This window comes from Anas acuta, chromosome 15 (genome assembly GCF_963932015.1).
Source record: "Anas acuta chromosome 15, bAnaAcu1.1, whole genome shotgun sequence".
Lineage (NCBI taxonomy): Eukaryota > Metazoa > Chordata > Aves > Anseriformes > Anatidae > Anas > Anas acuta.
Window position 1 is genome coordinate 11487194 of NC_088993.1, and position 20067 is coordinate 11507260.

The 20067-nt window shown below is 35.1% G+C and overlaps 1 protein-coding gene across 11 annotated transcripts in view; it reads left to right on the plus strand.

Annotated features, from left to right (window-relative positions):
- The window catches only part of TRRAP (transformation/transcription domain associated protein), a 92069-nt gene that overhangs the window by 30879 nt on the left and 41123 nt on the right, over positions 1–20067 (plus strand). For 7 of the 11 annotated variants that reach the window (XM_068698824.1, XM_068698822.1, XM_068698829.1 and 4 more), the window contains exons 33-52: positions 3877–3996; positions 4343–4462; positions 4814–4978; positions 5304–5485; positions 5778–5976; positions 6388–6516; positions 7050–7316; positions 7899–8105; positions 9224–9382; positions 9466–9600; positions 9796–9906; positions 11154–11300; positions 12566–12779; positions 13454–13579; positions 14909–15055; positions 16032–16234; positions 16884–17005; positions 17885–18098; positions 19005–19184; positions 19543–19689. In XM_068698824.1, the coding sequence (XP_068554925.1) occupies positions 3877–3996; positions 4343–4462; positions 4814–4978; positions 5304–5485; positions 5778–5976; positions 6388–6516; positions 7050–7316; positions 7899–8105; positions 9224–9382; positions 9466–9600; positions 9796–9906; positions 11154–11300; positions 12566–12779; positions 13454–13579; positions 14909–15055; positions 16032–16234; positions 16884–17005; positions 17885–18098; positions 19005–19184; positions 19543–19689 (3294 nt within the window). The remainder of the gene's footprint in view (positions 1–3876; positions 3997–4342; positions 4463–4813; positions 4979–5303; positions 5486–5777; positions 5977–6387; positions 6517–7049; positions 7317–7898; positions 8106–9223; positions 9383–9465; positions 9601–9795; positions 9907–11153; positions 11301–12565; positions 12780–13453; positions 13580–14908; positions 15056–16031; positions 16235–16883; positions 17006–17884; positions 18099–19004; positions 19185–19542; positions 19690–20067) is intronic. The other 4 variants (XM_068698827.1, XM_068698830.1, XM_068698833.1 and 1 more) reach the window with 1 other exon arrangement.

The window sequence follows — 20067 nt, forward strand, 5'->3', positions numbered from 1 at the left end:
GTAAGTTAATGAATGCTTTTATGTGGGAAGACAAAGAAGAAATAAACAATGCTAATGTTTAGGAGTTGCAGAACTCACTCACTTGTAAATGCTGCCATAACTGATTGCAAACTGATGTTTTGTTACAAGCTAATGAACTTACATATGTGTCATGTTACAATGTTACTAATTGTATCTTACAAATTTTAGTAAGAGTTTTCTACCTGCTGGGAACAGTTAACTGTGGAGCCTATTCTGTACTGCTTGGTGTGGGAACTGCTCACTGACTTCTTTTTTCAGCTCTTTCTGCTTAGAATTTTTATCACTGGAGTAGATGATGAGCTCAGCAGCATTATCCCTTTCTTTTCGCTAATGTTTGATGTTCATAACAGTCTTTTGAAAATTTTGTGAAATAATAATATCCCGGTTAATTTTACTTATAATTTGTGAAAAACAAATTCAGTGTTTACCAGCTGAGATCACATCAAAATCTCTCATCCACCCAAGTCAATGGTCTCAATGTTGAACTGTGAGATGACAGATTTTCCTGTAAATGGGAGATTGCATTAAGCTATTGTCAACTTAATGACAGTACAGTGTGTTCTTCAGCAATACTGCACTTAAAGGAATTCCTGCTTCAGAGTGTTTTCATGTAGGTTACCAGAAGTCCTTTAATTATATCAAGACTTTATTAATAATTTAATATATATGTAGAGCTGTATTATTGCAACTACTGAAACATTGGGGGGAGTTGTATTAATTTCTTTGTTTCTCAAATTAGAATGAAAATAGATTGGCTTTTTTTTTTCCCTCAGAACATGGAATTGCCTTAGTGTTTTTTCATTACTCTTTCCTGTGATTGCAAAGAGAGCTTTTAAATCTGAATTCAGTCTTTATATTTGACCTAGAGGTCCTCTAATGGAGTAGAATTTGTTTCTTAAATTTAGAAACTGCACATTTCCCAGTTAATCTCTAATGTTTTACTTGGGTCAGAGTAGTTGTAAGGCCTTCATATTCTTCTTTTAGGATTGATTTTTACACAAACATGGTGATTACAGGTGTCTGGCAGATCTTCATGTAGCAATAGTCTTTCTAACCACAATGCGGCACCTGTAAAACAGTTTTTACTTGTCACTAAATAACATTTAATGGTGAATTCTTTTGCATTTAATATTTTCTGTTCATGTTTTCTGTGTAGTTGTGTGTTTAGTCTTCTAAACGTGATTTTTTTTTATTATTAAGTGTTGGCTTAAAATGTGTTAAGGGGGAAGTGCACATCAGAAACTTGAGGAACACAAACCCTCAAGTCTTGAAGGAGAAGTCTGAAAATGGTTTCAGATAGAATTGTGTGGCTGCAAAGCTAATTGAAATGCTACTTTTTTTCCCCAGTTGTTGCTCTAAAGATTCTTTAAGAGTAGAAACTGTAGGAAACTGAAGGCAGTCACAGACTGCCTTCTTGAATGTGGAGATCACACAGACAACGTGATCTTCATACCAATGATCCGGCAGTCTGTGTTCAAATCTCCATATGTATGAGTACTGCTTCTGTAATTGTATCTTATAAACCTGGAAAAACTTGGATGGTAAAACCAGTGGGTACACTTAGTTGCAGCTGGCCTTTCACTTGCCATATTGAGCCTGCACTGAGATTCCAAAATCTGCAATACTCACATAAAAGCAGTGATGGGGAGAGCTCCTGAAGTAGGTCGTATTGTTTGGGTTGAGTGATTAGAGTAGGAGGTGATCACCATTCTCTGCCGTGTGTACCAGGAAACCCTTTTATTTGGCAGCTGAAATGAGCACTATTACAATAATTTCTTTGACCTGAAGAATTTTCATCTCTCTTGCAGCAGCACGTAACGAAGGTGCCATTGGGCGGTGATGCTGTCGTTGTTATGCTCTTCTTCAGCATGCTGCACGTAGTGGCTAGTCAGCAAGGCCTCTTAATGGAATGGTCTACATCCAAAATGTCTAAGAAACAAGTCTGTATATGCAAATAGCATTTCTAGATAATGTAAAAGCTTTAGCCATCTCAGTTAGAATGGCATAATAATTAACAACTGTTGTAAAGATTCACAGTTGTTGCCAGAACAACTAAGTTTTTCATTCACTTAAATAATGTTGTGACAGTCCTTCTGTGTTGCTGAATTGTGCCTTGCCTGTTTACATAAGTGAACAAATTAGGACATAACAGCTTAAGTAGAGATGAGATCTAGTTTATTGGCCTGATGGTTGAAATCTTTCATTTAAATTCCTTCTTCTATTCTTCTCCACCTCCTCAAGGAGAAACCTAGTTTTTAGGTCATGTTCAGTACTGTAAGAAATTAATTTTGAGTAGGTAGTTGCTTCAGACTCTCCTTCTCATGAACAGTGGCACCATGGTGGAAATTCTGCGTTACAGCTTATTAGTAAGAGTGTAGCTTGGTAGTTCAAATATCGACAGTTGTTTCATGATCAATGTTGGACAAATTTGTCTTTGAAGATGCTAGAAGATTGATTTCCCCTAACTTAATCATCTCTAATATCTTTTTATCTGTTAGACATACTTGGGAAGCTATGTATAAACAATATACAAGTAGAAAAAAGGATGCTTTTCATCCTAATTCTTAGGAGAGCTCTTAGGAGAGCAATTCAGAGTGTCTGAGAAGTTTATTGTCTCCATGCTTTCAGTTTGAGGTGAGAAAATAACCCTACTGAGGTCGGTCTCTGACTGCAGCCTGAAGAATAGCATATGCTGGTTTGTTTGTTTACTTGATATTTTTTGTGGGCTTTTTCTTTTCATGCTGTGACTTCTGTTTTGGTTCAGCCTGGCGTGGAGGGGGTAGAGGTGAGAAACTCAGTGGAGGCACCAGGAAGTTCTTTGTTGTTGTGTTTTGTTTTTCATGTTTTATTTTTGATTTACTTTTATTCTTAACTGTGATGTTAGTTTTATTGTTGTATTTTGGGCAGAGTGCATTGTGCCTTTGAGTGCAGTGCTGTGAATTGTCTTATGTTTGTCTGTGGCAGAATCATTTTGATACAGTTGCTGTTCAGGATGTGAAACGTGTTTTTACTAGGAAGAGCAGGATTTTCAGTTTCTATGAAAGCTTAAGTCTTCTGTATGTGTTTATGCCTCAATATATGAGAGTAGTCTTGGGGGTTTTGTGTAGGCAGAACATGTTAAAGTGGTGGGGCCTAATACTTTGTAAATTCGGTTGAGGAAATGCAATGTATGTGGTACCTATTTTGTTACATACTGTTTACTAGAAATGAGTTTTAGAGGGATAAGGATGGATTTTTTTTTTCCTGCCTTTTCTTACTGAAGAAGATGCACCATCTCATTAACTGAAATGTAGTTCACTTTAAATTGCACAATGAAACAAAAGCCTAATATTATTTTGGACTTAAGAGAATTTATTATCTAGGGGGAGAATATGTAGTGGGAGAAGAGAGCTGACTCTGCTCCAGAGTGGCCAGCTGTTTGCAAGATGTACTGAGCAGTGCTGGGAGAAAGCTGTCTGTCTTGTTCTTCATTTTGAGTCTGGGGTTGTGGGTTGTATGTGAGAAATTGTTTAGAAAGGAAGATTTGGCTTTTTGATGCACGAGCTACTTGGTGTAGTGCAGCAGTGAGCGCTCTGCAACTCCCTCATCACCATTATCATTACGCAGAGTTTAGTTCTTGTCTGTAAAATATCACTTTTCTGACAAAAAATAAAATGAAAGCATGATATTGCAAGTGGAATGGCAAAGTTCCATAAGAGAACTTTATTCCATACATCGTGGTAAGTAGATATTGTATATATGTTAACCCTTGCTGGCTCTGCTGATGTAGAGAGGAAAAAATAGTAGCATGTATGATACTATGGTAATCTATTTAACTGGTAATATTAATATAATTATGTTTCTTTTTACCTGTAGGAAATGAAGATTTGTTCAGCAATTATAAATCTATTTCATCTTATCCCAGCTGCCCCTCAGACATTGGTTAAACCTCTGCTGGAAGTTGTGATGAAAACAGAAAGAGCAATGTTGATTGAGGTAAAAGTGGAGGTTAACATTGCTGATATTTTTGCTGTATGTTATTTGTAAATATGCCATGAATTTTCCACATATTGGAAAGAGTGTATGATATAAATATTTGCTTTAAAAAATGCTCTCCAGTCCTCTTAGGACTGTTAATGTTTGCCTTACTTTCTTAAAAGAAAGTTTTGATATTATCAGTAAATCCTAATCATGAAAGTTCTGAGTGTTTTATATCTGCATAAATGCCAAAACTAGTGCTGCTTTTTTTTTATTTTTAAAAATATCTCTCTGGGTGCTAGTAAATTAGTAGACAAAAATTCTGCACTCCGCAATTTTAATTTAAGCATTTTGAATCTTACAGGCTGGCAGTCCATTCAGGGAACCTCTGATAAAATTTTTGACACGTCATCCATCCCAGACTGTAGAGCTGTTCATGATGGAAGCCACTTTAAATGATCCACAGTGGAGCAGAATGTTTATGGTAAGTGGTAGGGGCAGAGGAGAGGGGGAAAAAAACATCATCTTCAAATACTTTTGGTTCATCATGTTTGTGATCTTTTACAAGTTTTTTTTTTGTTTTGTTTTGTCTGTATGACCTTATAGTACTTAAGCATGGCCTTATTCTGCCTGTTCTCTGTTTCATATTTGTTGGTCTAGAGCTATTAATTTTATGCCTTATCGCTGAAGTTGTATAGCTTTTTTTATATACATGAATAAATAAAATGTAACCTCTATAACTTCAGTGATGAATATAAAAACCACAGGATGATGTATCTTCTTGATATTTTTGCTTTTAAAGGTCATTATTAAAATTATTTCTTCCTTTTTTCAGAGCTTCTTAAAACATAGAGATGCCAAACCTCTACGAGATGTACTGGCAGCTAATCCAAATCGATTTATCACTCTTTTGTTGCCTGTTGGTACCCAAGCAGCTGTTAGACCTGGTTCTCCGAGCACTACCACGTTGCGTCTTGATCTTCAGTTTCAGGCTATCAAGGTATTCATTTATTTTTGTTGGTCTTCGTTGGATAGTTAAAATCTCTAAAGCAAAAGGCCTCTTCTGTACAGTCTTTCAACTGAACTGTAGTTTTCTTTAATCAACTGTGATACGAGAGAGAAACATGGCAAGGAAAACTTTCTTTAAAAAAAAAAAAAAGGCACAAAACAGTCCTTTAAGAATTGATCTAAACTACTTTTTGTTTGACTTTGGATTATTTTAGAACCCTTAATTGACCTGAAAAAAAGTGCTTTTTATACTATTGTTTCCACTAACAGATCTGTTGCATGTTGACTGTGCATTTGTCTTGTTTTGGTTTTGACAGATCATAAGTATTATTGTTAAGAATGATGAATGTTGGTTAGCAAATCAGCATTCCTTGGTGAATCAGCTGAAACGTGTATGGGTGAGTGAAGCTTTTCAGGAGAGACATCGTAAGGAGAATATGGCTGCAACAAATTGGAAAGAACCTAAGCTGTTAGCATATTGCTTGTTAAATTACTGCAAGTACGTAAGAACATTTATTTTCTATATCTTGTGTATATTTATTTAATAAATTTGAAAGTATTATGAATATAAACAGGGATACTAACTAAAGTTAGTAGTTAATGAAGAGAAAGTTTAATGTATTTCATAATATTGCTTTTAGCTCTAAAACCAGACCTCCTCAGGTACTACCTGTTCTTGGCTCTCTGCTCATTTAAAACTGGTATTAGTTTCTTCAAGTCATGAAAATAATAGTTTTGGTAGTTTGTTGGTTTTTTTCTTAAAGAAGCTTTTTCTTTTTCTGTTTTTACAGAAGGAATTATGGTGACATAGAGCTGCTCTTCCAGTTACTTCGGGCTTTTACGGGTCGTTTTCTCTGCAACATGACTTTCTTAAAAGAGTACATGGAAGAAGAGATTCCTAAAAACTACAGTATTCCCCAAAAACGTGCTTTGTTCTTTCGGTTTGTGGACTTCAATGACCCAAACTTTGGAGATGAGCTCAAAGCCAAGGTAACTAAAGCAATTAGATCAAAGTAGTCTGGTATTTAGATTTAATTTTCTTCTTGGGAACTAGGGCAACAAAACTCACTTACTTAAATGTCAACGAGTTTGATAATTGGCAGAGCCATTTACTTGAAAATATCATACCTGAAGAAGAGTGATAATAAACAGGGACAGCAATTTATCTTGCTTTCAGTGCTGACTATTTTAGTTTATGCTTTCTAAGAATCCTTGCACTTGAAAGAGGGAAAGGAGGAAAAAAAATGTGTGCATCTGTTTATTAAGGTATTATTTATAGTTTCCATTTGTAACAAAATGTCTCTAACATGCAGGTTTGCATATGAATACTAGGATGGTGACTGCTGCCAGAAGAGTCCAGTATTTATTTGAGTGTAACTGTTTTGTGCTGATGTTCTGTAGGTGCTGCAACACATCCTGAATCCTGCGTTCTTGTACAGCTTTGAAAAGGGAGAAGGTGAACAGCTGTTGGGACCCCCAAACCCAGAAGGAGATAATCCAGAAAGCATCACTAGTGTTTTTATCACAAAGGTAATAGTGTTTACATTAGCATTTGAAAATTAAAATAAGAAGTTGTTTCTCTCATTTGGCTTTTCAATCCCAATTTGACTGTTGTGCTATTTGTAAATATTGCAGTAAGTTAAATCACATCATAATTTTGAACTGTTGCAAGGTCTTCCAACTATCAATAGGATTGGACTGCAATTTTCATTTTCTAATGATATCGTTAGAATTTAAATGTCTTTTTTTTAGACATGGGCCTTAAGTGGCTGTAATCCCAGTCTTTTCGTAAGCAAAATTTTCTGTGGTTGACCATCAGCATCTTTGTAATTTACTTTGGTTTCATTGAACCCCAGTACAAATCAAACTGACTGTTAAGAAGTTTTCATCTTAGGATGCTGTTTTCTATTTCTTAAACTCCATTCAAGAAGTGTTTAGTTATTTATTAAGTACTTAATTATTTTCTTAAAAAGCAAACATTCAACAAGCAAAAATAGGATTTCTGTTATTAATAAATTATTTTCTCACACTTCCCTTTCTTTTTTCATTGTTCCTGGAACTAGGTACTTGATCCAGAAAAGCAGGCTGATATGCTGGATTCTCTCAGGATATATCTCTTGCAGTTTGCCACTCTGCTGGTTGAACATGCTCCACATCACATTCATGACAATAACAAAAACCGGAATAGCAAACTACGACGCCTGATGACGTTTGCTTGGCCATGCCTCCTGTCCAAAGCGTGTGTGGATCCAGCATGTAAATACAGTGGACATTTGCTTTTGGCACACATCATTGCAAAATTTGCCATACATAAGAAGATAGTTCTGCAGGTATGGACTCAGTGCTAGTATTCATACCTCTAAGGTATAAGTTCTGTAGTGTGCTTTTTTTTTTTATTTTAATGCAGAGTTGGGGTAGGAGGTTGCCAACTACATTTGGCACAGTAGTTTTGGATACTTAGTATACACATAGAAATTAAATTCATCCTCCATAAGCAAGTACAGATGGACCAAGCCAAATATTAATACAAATTTATTTGGAGATCGCGAAGTATAGAAAGAAGTTTGAAGATAAGTGGGGGGAAAAAAAGAGAGGCTAAAGGGCATAACGAAAAAACCTTTTGGTTGAGTTAACAAAATCAGTAATGTTTCTTCATCTGAAAGAGATAAATTTCAGCTGAGACTGAATGTGGGGATCAGAGGATAACGAAGTTGGACACTGGAGAGGGAGGGAAAAAAAGGGAATGTGGAGGATATAGAAGTATATGCCTAATGAAGTACCACCATATATTTACTGAACTGCAGGCCTCTAGAAAAAAGGTGTTATTTAGAAGATACATGTAGTTTTTTATAGATTCCATACTTTTGTAAATATGTATACTATGAATGTTAACCAGAAACCTTGACTTTTAGGTTTTTCATAGTCTTCTGAAAGCTCATGCAATGGAAGCGCGAGCTATTGTCAGGCAAGCGATGGCCATTCTGACTCCGGCTGTGCCTGCCCGAATGGAGGATGGACATCAGATGCTGACTCACTGGACAAGAAAAATCATTGTGGAAGAGGGTCATACGGTTCCCCAACTAGTACATATTTTGCACTTGATAGTACAACACTTCAAGGTACTTGTACTAATTATTCTGGTAGTTACTGTATCATAGATACTAAGGAAATAAACTACAACTTGATTACAAAATGACGTAATCCAAATTAATGGCTTCATTTCAGAAGTCATCAGCTGTCTGTGTAGGTATTTATTTAAAACTGAATACAACTATTAACATTATATAGCACATTCTGAAGTGTTTTCACTTTTGATTCTGTTCTTTGTGCTTTCCCTTTTTGCTAAAACATCTTTTGTATCTCAGCTGTTTGTAAAACTTCCTTGGTATAGCGTTGTGAGCTGCCAAACAAGCTCCCCATGGAGCACAAGTATTTGAAATGTCGATTTAGTTTAAGCAAAAAATATACCTGACCTTAGGTCAGTAGTGAACCTACCAGTGTATTGTTCCAATACAGAACAGCTGATAGATGTGTGTATTTTTTTTGTCTGGGTTGCTTCTTGGTGATGCAAGTAATGTCTATTGTTTGAAAATCGGAGTGCTTAGTTTAGTTTAGAAAGATCCTATTTTACTTGTTTAAATTTGGATGCAAGGCTGTTCTTTTAGTAGTGGAAGAATGGGCTTTATTGTTATTCTGGTTGCTAAAAGTAGAATACTGTATTGTTCCAGTATCATTTCCCTAAGCTTATATTGTTTGTTTTCTCTGCTAATTATAATTATGACTTCGAGTCTACCATTCTGTTAAATTTCCATTTGTTTATAGTGATTGAAGTTAGAACTCAAAATGTAACTTATAAGTTATATTTTAGGAATTGATGGCTTAGTACTTTTGGAAAAAAATATTTGAATGTGTTCAAATGGAAATTTTAGCAACCCAAAAGAATTGGTAAAACACTGGAATCACTTGTCCTTGGGGGAGAAGGGGGAGACAGACATATGGAAATAATAGATCTTCAAAAGAACGCCTTTGTTTGGGTACCTGAAATCAGTAGTCAATAGTGAAAATTGTAGCCAAAATTTTATTTTCAAAGCACTGGTTACTTTTCCCGATAGTAAAACCTGAACATACTATGGATTTAGGGAAACTGGGCTAACGACTGTTTTACCATTCTGTTTTAACTTTATCTTAACACTGTCTTTGTTTATTGGCTAATGTGTGTGTGAAACCATCTTTTCAGGTTTATTATCCAGTGAGACATCACTTGGTTCAGCATATGGTTAGTGCCATGCAGAGACTGGGCTTCACTCCCAGCGTTACGATAGAGCAAAGAAAATTAGCTGTGGATCTTGCTGAAGTAGTTATTAAATGGGAATTGCAAAGAATTAAAGACCAGCAGGTAGGAATTCTAAATAAACTAGTAAAGATTGAACTGTTACACTGTTAAATGCTTTTTTAACACACACATTTCTGGTATTTCAGCCAGATTCAGATATGGATCCAAGTGCAGGAGGAGAAGGAGCAAGTTCTACCTCATCTGCTGTTAAAAGAGGGTTGTCTGTTGATTCTGGCCAAGAAGTGAAACGATTCAGGACAGCTACTGGAGCAATAAGTGCTGTAAGAAAAAATTCAGGTTTTGTTCAGAGACTCAGAAGTTTTAACCTGCACTGCCTATGCAATTTAGTTTTCCCAGTTAACGTGAATGACCCTGAATTAAACGCTATACTTCTAAAAATTCTTTTAATTATATTCTTCTTGCTGTTTGCCTTCTTATGATGTTGTCTTTGTTTTCTGTGTTTTATATCCATACAGGTATTTGGACGTAGCCAGTCCTTGCCAGGAGCTGATGCGCTTCTTTCTAAGCCAATTGATAAGCAGCATACAGATACAGTTGTGAATTTCTTGATTAGAATTGCTTGCCAGGTAGTGTGGTTATTCTGATATGCGAATACTGATGTAGCGTGAGTAGCTAAAACCATGAAAACCTCTTTTCATAAGGGTACTTGTATGCTTGGATTATTCCGGTGCTTGTATACTTGCTTTCTGTTGCTGAAAGGTTAGGAATTTTAAAACAAAAATGAACAAAATAAAATATTTTGAGGAAAGAAATTTAATTTGATAACCAGCATTTGCATATTTTTCATTTCACAAATTATGTATATTAGTCACGTGAGGGGTATGCTTAACTTCTTTTGTGGTATTGTATATTTACAGCTTGATGCAGGTTGCATACAGTTGGAAAAACAAATTTAAATGTGAGCAATTGCAAGCCAGATCTTGCAATTGAAAGAGTCTCCATTTAACGGTGCTGCTGATCAATTCTAGCATTTTGTTTGTTCTTTACTTTCTCTTTTCAAGCAAGTGCTATATTGGAAGTGACATGCTTGAAATAAACTTTAGTAGAACTTGGCTGAAGCCAGCCAAAGACTTCAAAAAGTTCGCAGCAGTGTTTCTTCTTAATTTGTGTACTTGCCTGATGCTACAAAGTATGCTTGTTCTATTGACTAGATTTAATGGCAAGATTATTTTACCCAAGATCTGAATATATTTAAAGAGCATAATAGGGAAGGACTACGTCAATTATGTATCTAAGGATAACAGTTGTGACTGTATTTTCAAGATCAATTACATGGAATTACTTTTCATGTAGCATGTAAAACTTTTTTGTCAAATTTTAAGAATTAGCTTTTCTAGAAGGGGAAAAACTAGCTAGGTATAGCTCAAAGCTAAAAAACTGTATGGCATGGGATTTTATGAACCACAGTCCTTTGCACAGAAAAGACATGCTCTTAAAGTATAAAGGTTGATTTAGTAAAAAGCTTTGGATTCTTGTGGATACATGGATACCATCCAAATTGAACATGTTCAATATTAGTTAATCTTTTCTTAGTTGTAGTAATAATCCATCAGATTAAACTTTTTTTTATATATATATATATACTTTTGATGGGTGATTTCAGGTAATAAGGAACCAGTTTGCACATGAGTTGTGATGTTTGCTCTTAGTTGTGAGCTTTATATTCAGTAAAATACTCTGTGACACCACTGATAAAACTACTTGAGCTCATCCATTTCAGAAGTAAGAAATTACATGCTTGCTTGGAACGCATAATAAATTAATGAGTTGGTTGCAAAAAGTTGTCGTTGTGTTAACTCTGATTAATTGCTAGGTAAATGACAACTCAAACACTGCTGGATCTCCTGGGGAATTGCTGTCTCGTCGCTGTGTCAACCTTCTGAAAACGGCTTTACGACCAGACATGTGGCCAAAATCAGAACTGAAACTGCAATGGTTTGATAAGCTTCTAATGACAGTGGTAGGTAACATTCTAGTTCTGTAGGGCTTTAGGATTATCTAGCACGTATGTTGATTGAATACTTTTGAAACCAGATGTTTAAGGTGCACACTGAAATATTTTTTGATGATTATGTATTCTGAGTGCTCATTTGTTATGATTTCAACTTTAAATTGTAATTTTATTTTTATAGTGTAGCATCGTTGTGAAATGGAAATAAATCTTTATCTCTTTAATTACTGATTTCATTCATCATTGTTTCTTGGAGGATTTGGAGCTAAATTGCCATATATCTTTCCACTGGTAATTTGTGACTTTGTATTATGGAATAGGATAAAGTCAGTGATTGAGAATAGACATCTGAATATGAACATTTGGTGTTTGGGGGTTGAATGTCTGTAGTCATTTTATTATTTAATACGTTAAATAAATTCTAGTGTCTTGGGTTGCTGTTGATAAAGTTAATTAAAAAAGTAGGTTCTGAAAACCTGTTTGTGTTTGTCAAGAGGGCGTTTATTCAATAACTCAATTCTCTGAAGGTGCCATCTGTCCAGGGCTGATCTATTTATGGTTGTGTGACTGAGCAATTTTTTTTTTTTTGTGGCTTCTGAACCTACAAGAATCTGAATTTGTGTAACAGAAGCAGGAATTCTTACTGTGGTCTTTGCTGAAGCCCAAGCAATACAGAAGAGCAGGAGGCTGCTTGCCTTCCAAAGAGGAATGAGGAAGCAGAGTGGAGATGGTCAGAGTGTGGAGGTTAACAAAAAGATCAAGGCCAAAAGAAGGCAGAGCCTTGACTTGGAATGGGAAGACTGAACAGAAGTCAAGGCTAGGGAGGGATGAATATACGATAGAGATGAGGCTGTAGCCATGAGTGTGTCAGAGAAGTCAGAGAAATCTGTGTTTTTTTTTTTTTTTTTTTTTTTGTGTACACACACTCTTAGACTGTGTTTCAATGGGTTTCATGAAATTTGGCATCAGAATTGTAAAGGAATTATTTGACGAGGATGTTGACAAGGAGGTAAAACATAATCCCTTGTTGAAAATGTTTCCAACGAGCAAGGTTTCAAGCAGCTTTCAAAGCTGAGGACCACAAAAAGCATTATAAGGCACATAGTTGTAAATGCCTAAGTAACATTTTATGGTTAAAGATTTTACAGTGCCTTGTATTTTAGAGTTCCATATTGGATGACTTATCTGAAAAGACTGACATGAAGCATTGCTAATCTGTTTAATACTTCTATGTTTTCCCCTGCTCATTGCGTCTTTGTATGTGTTCTCTTTAGGAACAACCTAATCAAGCCAACTTTGCCAACATTTGCACTGGCTTAGAGGTCTTAAGTTTCCTGTTAACTGTACTGCAGCCCCCTGCTGTCCTGAGTAGCTTCAAACCCATGCAACGAGGTGTAGCAGCTTGTATGACTTGTGGAAACACCAAGGTTTTGAGAGCAGTCCACAGTTTGCTTTCTCGATTAATGGGTATTTTCCCTACAGAACCGAGTATGTAGTATTTTCTTCCTCCTTTTATCCTTTATTGCGACATAACTCAAATGATTAAGGGTGGGGCAAAGACACTCTGCAGTGTGCTAATACTATTTTTCGATTTCTGCTTTTAATGGTCCAATTTAGTTTGCACTTTCAACCTCTTTAAAAAAAAAAAAAGCTGAAAAAAGTAATTGTGGAATACATCATTATCTACTGACAAAAAAAAACCAACACAATAACCTGTGGTTATCATAACTTTGGTTCAAGAAATGCATGCTATAAATCTAATGCATTTTTGCTATCACAGTTCTTCAGCTTCAGAAGTAAAATTTTTGGTAGTTAAGCTTTGCTGTTTTGCTAAAACAATGAAGGGAGATATGCATTATATGCTTTAATATGCTTTATTCTAAAACAAACTCATTTTTATAGACTTTTTTTAGAAAAGCCTCAGTGATCTAAGACTTCTCATCCAAATGAATTACTTAGAAGTAGTGGCACACTGTGGAGGAGGTATTGGTTGTATAGTGAAGAGGTTATATAAGCGAGGGAGCTGTTTGTGCTGTATTGGTTTATTAGCAAGATAAGGTTCTGGTGATGGTTATAGGTGACTGTACGTTCACAGTGTAACTGTTCTTGCCTGTTTTGTGGCTAAGTTTACCAAAAATAGACAAACTCTGTAAACTTTGCAGGTACCTCAAGTGTAGCTTCGAAGTATGAAGAGCTGGAGTGCCTTTATGCTGCGGTTGGCAAGGTTATTTATGAAGGACTTACTAATTATGAGAAAGCCACTAATGCTAACCCTTCTCAGCTCTTTGGTAAGTTACCCGTATCTCTAGCAGAAGTATGTAGGTTGATCTGTTAATTAGTATGGTTTTCTGTCATTGACTTTTACTTTCCATAAGGAAATGGAAATCTGATAATCAGGAAGGAGCTGTGGGAAGCAGTTAGGGCTATCAGAAGAGATGAGCTTGGGATGTCTGTCAGCTATGGAGAAAAGGGCTGGGGTATTCATAGCATTTCGAAGAATATGTGTAAACATGCTTACATGTTACTACCTTTTACTTTGTTTTGCAGTTGGTCTTAAAGTGTTATGTATCAGCTGATTTGAATAGCGTAGGAAGATATATTTTTTGTAGATCTTGAATTTTCACTAAATAAGGAATTCCAAAAATACTATTTTTTCTGAGTAAGCAGTCTGAATTTTTATTCTCTACCATCCTGAAGGCCAAAATGGTTGTCTTTTCTTGTTACTCATACTTACGTAACTCGTAGAAAGCTCAGCCACACATGACAATGACAGAGATGTATTGGAATAATTTGGTCTGGCATAGATCTGTTTGTGTTGGCAATACAGACCTGAAATTGCACAATTCTGGAAAACTTTCTGGATTGAATTGGCAAATGTCCTTCACTGTGATATGTGTAGGTAGTTGTAATTTCGTTTTGGGAATTGCCTATTTGTGAGGTGTTAAGATGTGCTTTACAACAAACTAACCCAGAAAGATGCTTTTTACAATTTATCCAGTGCTCATTTAAAAGAAACACTACAATCTAACCTTCAAGTGTTGCAGATCTTTTTAATTCTGTGTTTAAGGGGCTTATCTTTATATGTCAAATTTCTTATGCATATCTGAGCAAGTAAAGAAATGAAACTTCTCAAAGCAGCAATTTGAAAACAACATTTATGCAAAGCACACTTGTGTAAATGTAGGTTTTTGTTGAATTTATCGTGGTAAGGAAAGGAGGAACTGTAGATTTTACTTTTTTTTTTTTTTCCCTTTCAAAGAATTAAGCATTTTAAAGGGTAGATACTGCTTAAACTGATTAGTTTGCCAGAATGTGAATAAGCTCCTATTATGATAGGAATTGTTAAAAGCTATGTAATTTGTAGGGGTTGTGGTTCTGTAGGCATCATGCATTCCTAAAGTGTGCCGAAAGTAGCTGTTCTTATAGTAAAAGCTTTTTCAACCTAGTTGTTTTAACTTGGGTAATCCCCATACTGTTTTCATGACAGGATGAAATAGAGCTAGAACGTTTCCCATGTTCTTCTATGTGAAAGAGCACATCCACACTGAAAACCTTGATATTATTCATATTATGTTCAATGAAAGCTTTACTTCTGTAACTGTTGTTTTTATCAATAGGTACTTTAATGATTCTGAAATCTGCATGCAGTAACAATCCCAGCTATATCGACAGGTTGATTTCAGTTTTTATGCGATCTCTGCAGAAGATGGTCAGGGAACACTTAAACCCACAGGCTACAGCAGGAACAGCAGAAGCAAATACAGGTATTTCATTATATAGTCTAATGATGTTAATGATTAAAAGATGTGTAAAGTATTAAAATCTCTTAATCCTAAAGGGATTGAAATGATTTTGCAGAGTCTTGTGCATATTGAAAATAACTTCGGTGTTAGAAATATTGCTGAAGTACTGAAGGATAAAAATGCACTTTAAGTTCATATTACCAATGTAATACATAAATTTTAGTTAAATGGTTAGTGAATATTTATGGAGCTACAGAATGTATGTATATATATAGAAATACTGAAAATTTTCAACAGTTTATAGTATTCGGGGAGAGGAGCTGACAAGCAGTGGAGCTACTGTTTGTGAAATTAACTTGTTGGAACTGATGCCTTTGTTTTTACCTTAAAAGAGCTTCTTTTCCAGCCTGTACAGTTCTGTCTATCATCAAATGAATTAGGTCATGAGTCATTGAAAAATTCAGATGTTCTTACATACCTACTAAAGGACATGTAATTTATGAATGAATAAGCTACTGGAAGAAAGTGGTTTGAAAGAAATGATGCTGTTATGTTTCCAGAGCATATTTGTTAGGTACACTAAAACATTTCAAATTTTACTAACAATGAGAAACAATTAGAAAATTATTAAGCTTGACAGATAGGCGAGTTGGGAAAGTAACAGAACTGATTAGGTATTTCATGTATTTCTTTCACAAGCTTAGTTACAATTTTTCAGTATTGGAATTCTGTAATACCTTTTTACCAAAACTACTTAATGAGATAAAACCTCACAGGCTTGTCTTTAATATTCTGTTTGTTTGTTTATTTTGGAGTGACTCTGTTTAGGGACGGAAAGTAGTCATTCTGAAAACATTATTTCAATGTACAGGACTTTATTTCCGCGTAACAGATTTTGTTGTTGCTACTTTAAACTTCCAGTGGCTTATCTTGAAAACTACTTTACTATGCATTTTGTACATACATACACAATTTTCATCCGTTTTTGTATCCATAGCAGGTACCAGTGAACTGGTAATGCTAAGCCTGGATCTTGTGAAAACACGCCTGGCTGTGATGAGCATGGAAATGAGAAAAAATTTTATACAAGCTATTCTGACATCTCTCATTGAAAAGTCTACTGATGCGAAAATTCTTCGTGCAGTGGTAAAAATAGTGGAAGAGTGGGTGAAAAACAATTCCCCAATGGCAGCTAATCAGGTAAATTGAGAAGATAAAACCATGACTATGCTCAAATACTGGATCAATACAAACTACTGCTATAATTCATCAGGTATTTACAGTGAGGGTTGTAAGGATCTGTTATAAAAGTTTACATGTCCTTTATAAGGTTTTGAATATTTTGCATCCCATGTGACAGTAATGAGTTAAAGATGCATAGCATTTTATAGACATACCCATTTTTTGATCTCAGAAGCTATTTTGCCTAGAACTTCTTTTAAAGTGAAGGTTTAAAGTAAGTCTTCTGTTAACTTGGATAGACAGTTTCTTCAGGAGGAAATCATGTTATTCATGTAATGTTTTGTGACCTCCTCAGTTTACCATATTTTGTGTCAAAGTTAGAGTTGAACGCTTGACAATCTAGTGCTTTATATATTAAACTTACACTTCTAAAAATACATATTAGATTTTTGTAACCATTTAAACACTTAAACCTGTGTAGTTTATATTAGGACAAATGCTTGTGTCTTTTCTTTTTAAGAACCATGACCTTCTACCAAGCTATTTTTCAATACTTTAGGAGTGAAAGAGTGATAAAAATGGTAGCTGAGACGTACTTTGAATATGCTACTTCTCTGCATGTTTTAAGATAAATTGACAAAATTAATCATGTCTTCTTTTAACACAGACACCTACTCTCCGGGAGAAGTCCATTTTACTAGTGAAAATGATGACTTACATTGAAAAGCGTTTTCCAGAAGACCTTGAATTAAATGCCCAGTTCTTAGACCTTGTTAACTATGTCTATAGGTAATTATAGCAATTAATCATTTATTGCAGCTTATTGGTTCATAATTTGTACCATATATGACCTTTATAACATGCCATCAATCTCTTTAGGTTTGAGTTAAGAGACTTGTTGCTAAGATGCAGAATTGATTCGTTTCACTTAAACCACAATACATATTTACTAAACGCAATTTTATAATGGAAAGTGCTTAAAAAGATTTTCTTTTTGGATCTGCCCAAATATCGTCTTTCCTAAGGTACTAGGGCATCCTCATACATGATTGTATATTAAACGCTGCGGTGAACGATATGATCTGTCTCTCCTTTTACCTCCATAGAGTATAAAGATTATTTTTCTTGGAAATCTATTTTAAAATATTCTTTCAGGAGAATTTCTTTACTAGCTAAACTGGCAGATTTTGTAATGGCATAAAATAATTAAAACATCTACTTTATCAAAAAAAAAAAAAAAAAGTCAGGTGTTTTATTTCATGCTAATGATTCACATTATTTTCAGCTATTGTTTGCTGCTATTCTGTTTGCTGGGTAACTGTACCAAACACTGGTGTGAACATGGTGGTCAGAAGTTTTTATCGATGAATGTTATGGGGTATTTCAAACAAAAATTGATACTGTTTCACAATTAAGACAATCAGGATTTTGTCCTGAAAGAGTCTTTTATGATAGCTCTGGGCAGTGTTTTGTGTTGTTGTTATTTTTTTTAATATCAAGCAGCAGTATTTTCTTTGCTGTTTCACTCAAAATGGCATACCTGGAAGCATTCCACACCATGTAGGCTTCCACAGGACATCAGCTCCTTTGTTTTTAGTATTTTATCTGCAAAAAAATAGAAGGCTTCTTTTTCTAATACCTGTGTAATTTTATCTTTATTCGTTTTAGGGATGAGAATCTTTCTGGTAGTGAACTTACTGCTAAACTTGAGCCAGCTTTTCTTTCGGGTCTGCGTTGTGCCCAGCCCCTGATACGAGCTAAATTTTTCGAGGTCTTTGACAACTCTATGAAACGTCGTGTTTATGAGCGTCTGCTGTATGTGACATGTTCTCAGAACTGGGAAGCAATGGGAAATCACTTTTGGATAAAACAATGCATTGAGGTAGGAAAATTAATTTTATCAGAAATACCATTATAATTCTAGAAATATGTTCTGCATTTTTCTTGTCTGGGTTTAAAAGGGTTATTTTATGTATGCTTTGAAATATGTATTATCTATGTCAAAGATAAAAATACCAAGTGTGTTACCTCAGATACGTCAGAGACATGAAACAGCTGGTTTTGGAAAGCAGCTTTAATCTTTAAAATCCGTGTTCTTTGAGAAAAGCTTAATGGGCATGTTGATACTTAAGAAAAACCATCTCGTACAAGTGATGGTGATTAGGAAAAATAGAGGAGTTGTTATCGTAGATGATTTCAGGAAAACTTTCAAGGATATGCACAGTCTATGCACTAAAGGTATGACAAGTCTTAGGTGGGATTGCCTTGAAATTCAATTGCATTTTTGGTTGGCTTATATAAAACAAAATGGGACCAAACTTTGTTGTTTGTCTGTTTTTTGTTTTTAAAACCTGCATATGAAAACAAGAATTTAGAGTGACTGTGGGGATAACTTTGGCCTCATAAGTTTTATGGCTACTTCCAGAGAGATAAGAAACAGCATGGATTTTCTGTGTACATTACTTGATTGAGGGCACTAAATAGGTATATAAAGTAGAAAATACAGAGTTTAAGCACAGAGGAGTCCTATTCCTTCCGTGTTTTCAGGAGTGACTTGAAAGGCAGTCTCGAAAGTATAGTCACAGACTTCAAACTACTGACAATGTGATCAAATTAAGATGAAAATGTATTATATTTACTGAATAAAGGTGACAAATACACCTTAGACACATTCTTGCCACTCTTATAAAAATATGAAACCATAGGTACTGTTTCTCAGAAATACTTCAGTAAAATGTCTATTTAAAAGTTCTCTCTCTTTTTTTTTTTTTTTTTTTTAATGCCTTAGCTCTTATTGGCAGTGTGTGAGAAAAACACTACGATTGGGACCAGTTGTCAGGGTGCTATGCTGCCCTCCATCACCAACGTTATCAACCTTGCTGACAGCCATGACAGGGCGGCATTTGCTATGGTAACCCACGTCAAACAAGAGCCTCGGGAAAGGGAAAACAGTGAATCCAAAGAAGAGGTAACTTGCAGAAAGCACAGTAGAAAAATAATGTTTTTTGATGAAAGCATCTCTTCTTGGTTTCTCGTTAAATAAATTTGGAGAAAGTGCCTTGAAGATGACGTGCAGAGCTTGTTCTGTATACCTTGTGTGTAATGTGTTGTATTTTAACTGTGCATGGCTTTCTCAGAACTTGCATTCATTCATTTAGACCTTTCTTTAGTACAGTGCATTAGCAATTCTACTTCTGAACACGAAGAACTAATAGAAATAGTGAGAACTAAATTAGTTTGATCAGAAGGGTATTTTGTGTTTGTATAGGGGGAAAAAAAAGTACTTAGAAAATACCTGCATGCTTTGTATCGTTATTTCTGTATAGGATGTTGAAATTGACATTGAGTTGGCTCCAGGAGATCAAACCAGCACACCTAAAACTAAAGAACTTTCTGAGAAGGACATTGGCAATCAGCTGCACATGTTGACCAACCGGCATGACAAATTTCTTGACTCTCTTCGAGAAGTGAAGGTTGGTACTTGGTTGTTCATTTCCTGATAAATGATTTTAATACTGAAATGGTCAAGCTGACCTGACATAATTTATTTTCTATTTTTTTAGCTTATGTTTTTTGTACAGACAACCCTTAGAATCTGATGTAATTTCTTATTTGTGTAGTGTAAAAAATTCGTAAGTGTTTACTTAATTGCTGCTTGTTACTGTATCGATCTTACAGGTGGGAGAGGAAGAAATTTAACTGTGTAAGTTCATTTTTAACTGTTAAGAAAATTGTGATGGCAGAGACAGAGCACAAAAAAAAAAGTATCACATCTTGTATTAAAATAATTAATGAGAAGGTAATTTTAACTGAAAGCTATTTTGAAATAATTTTCAGAGTAACATGTCTAG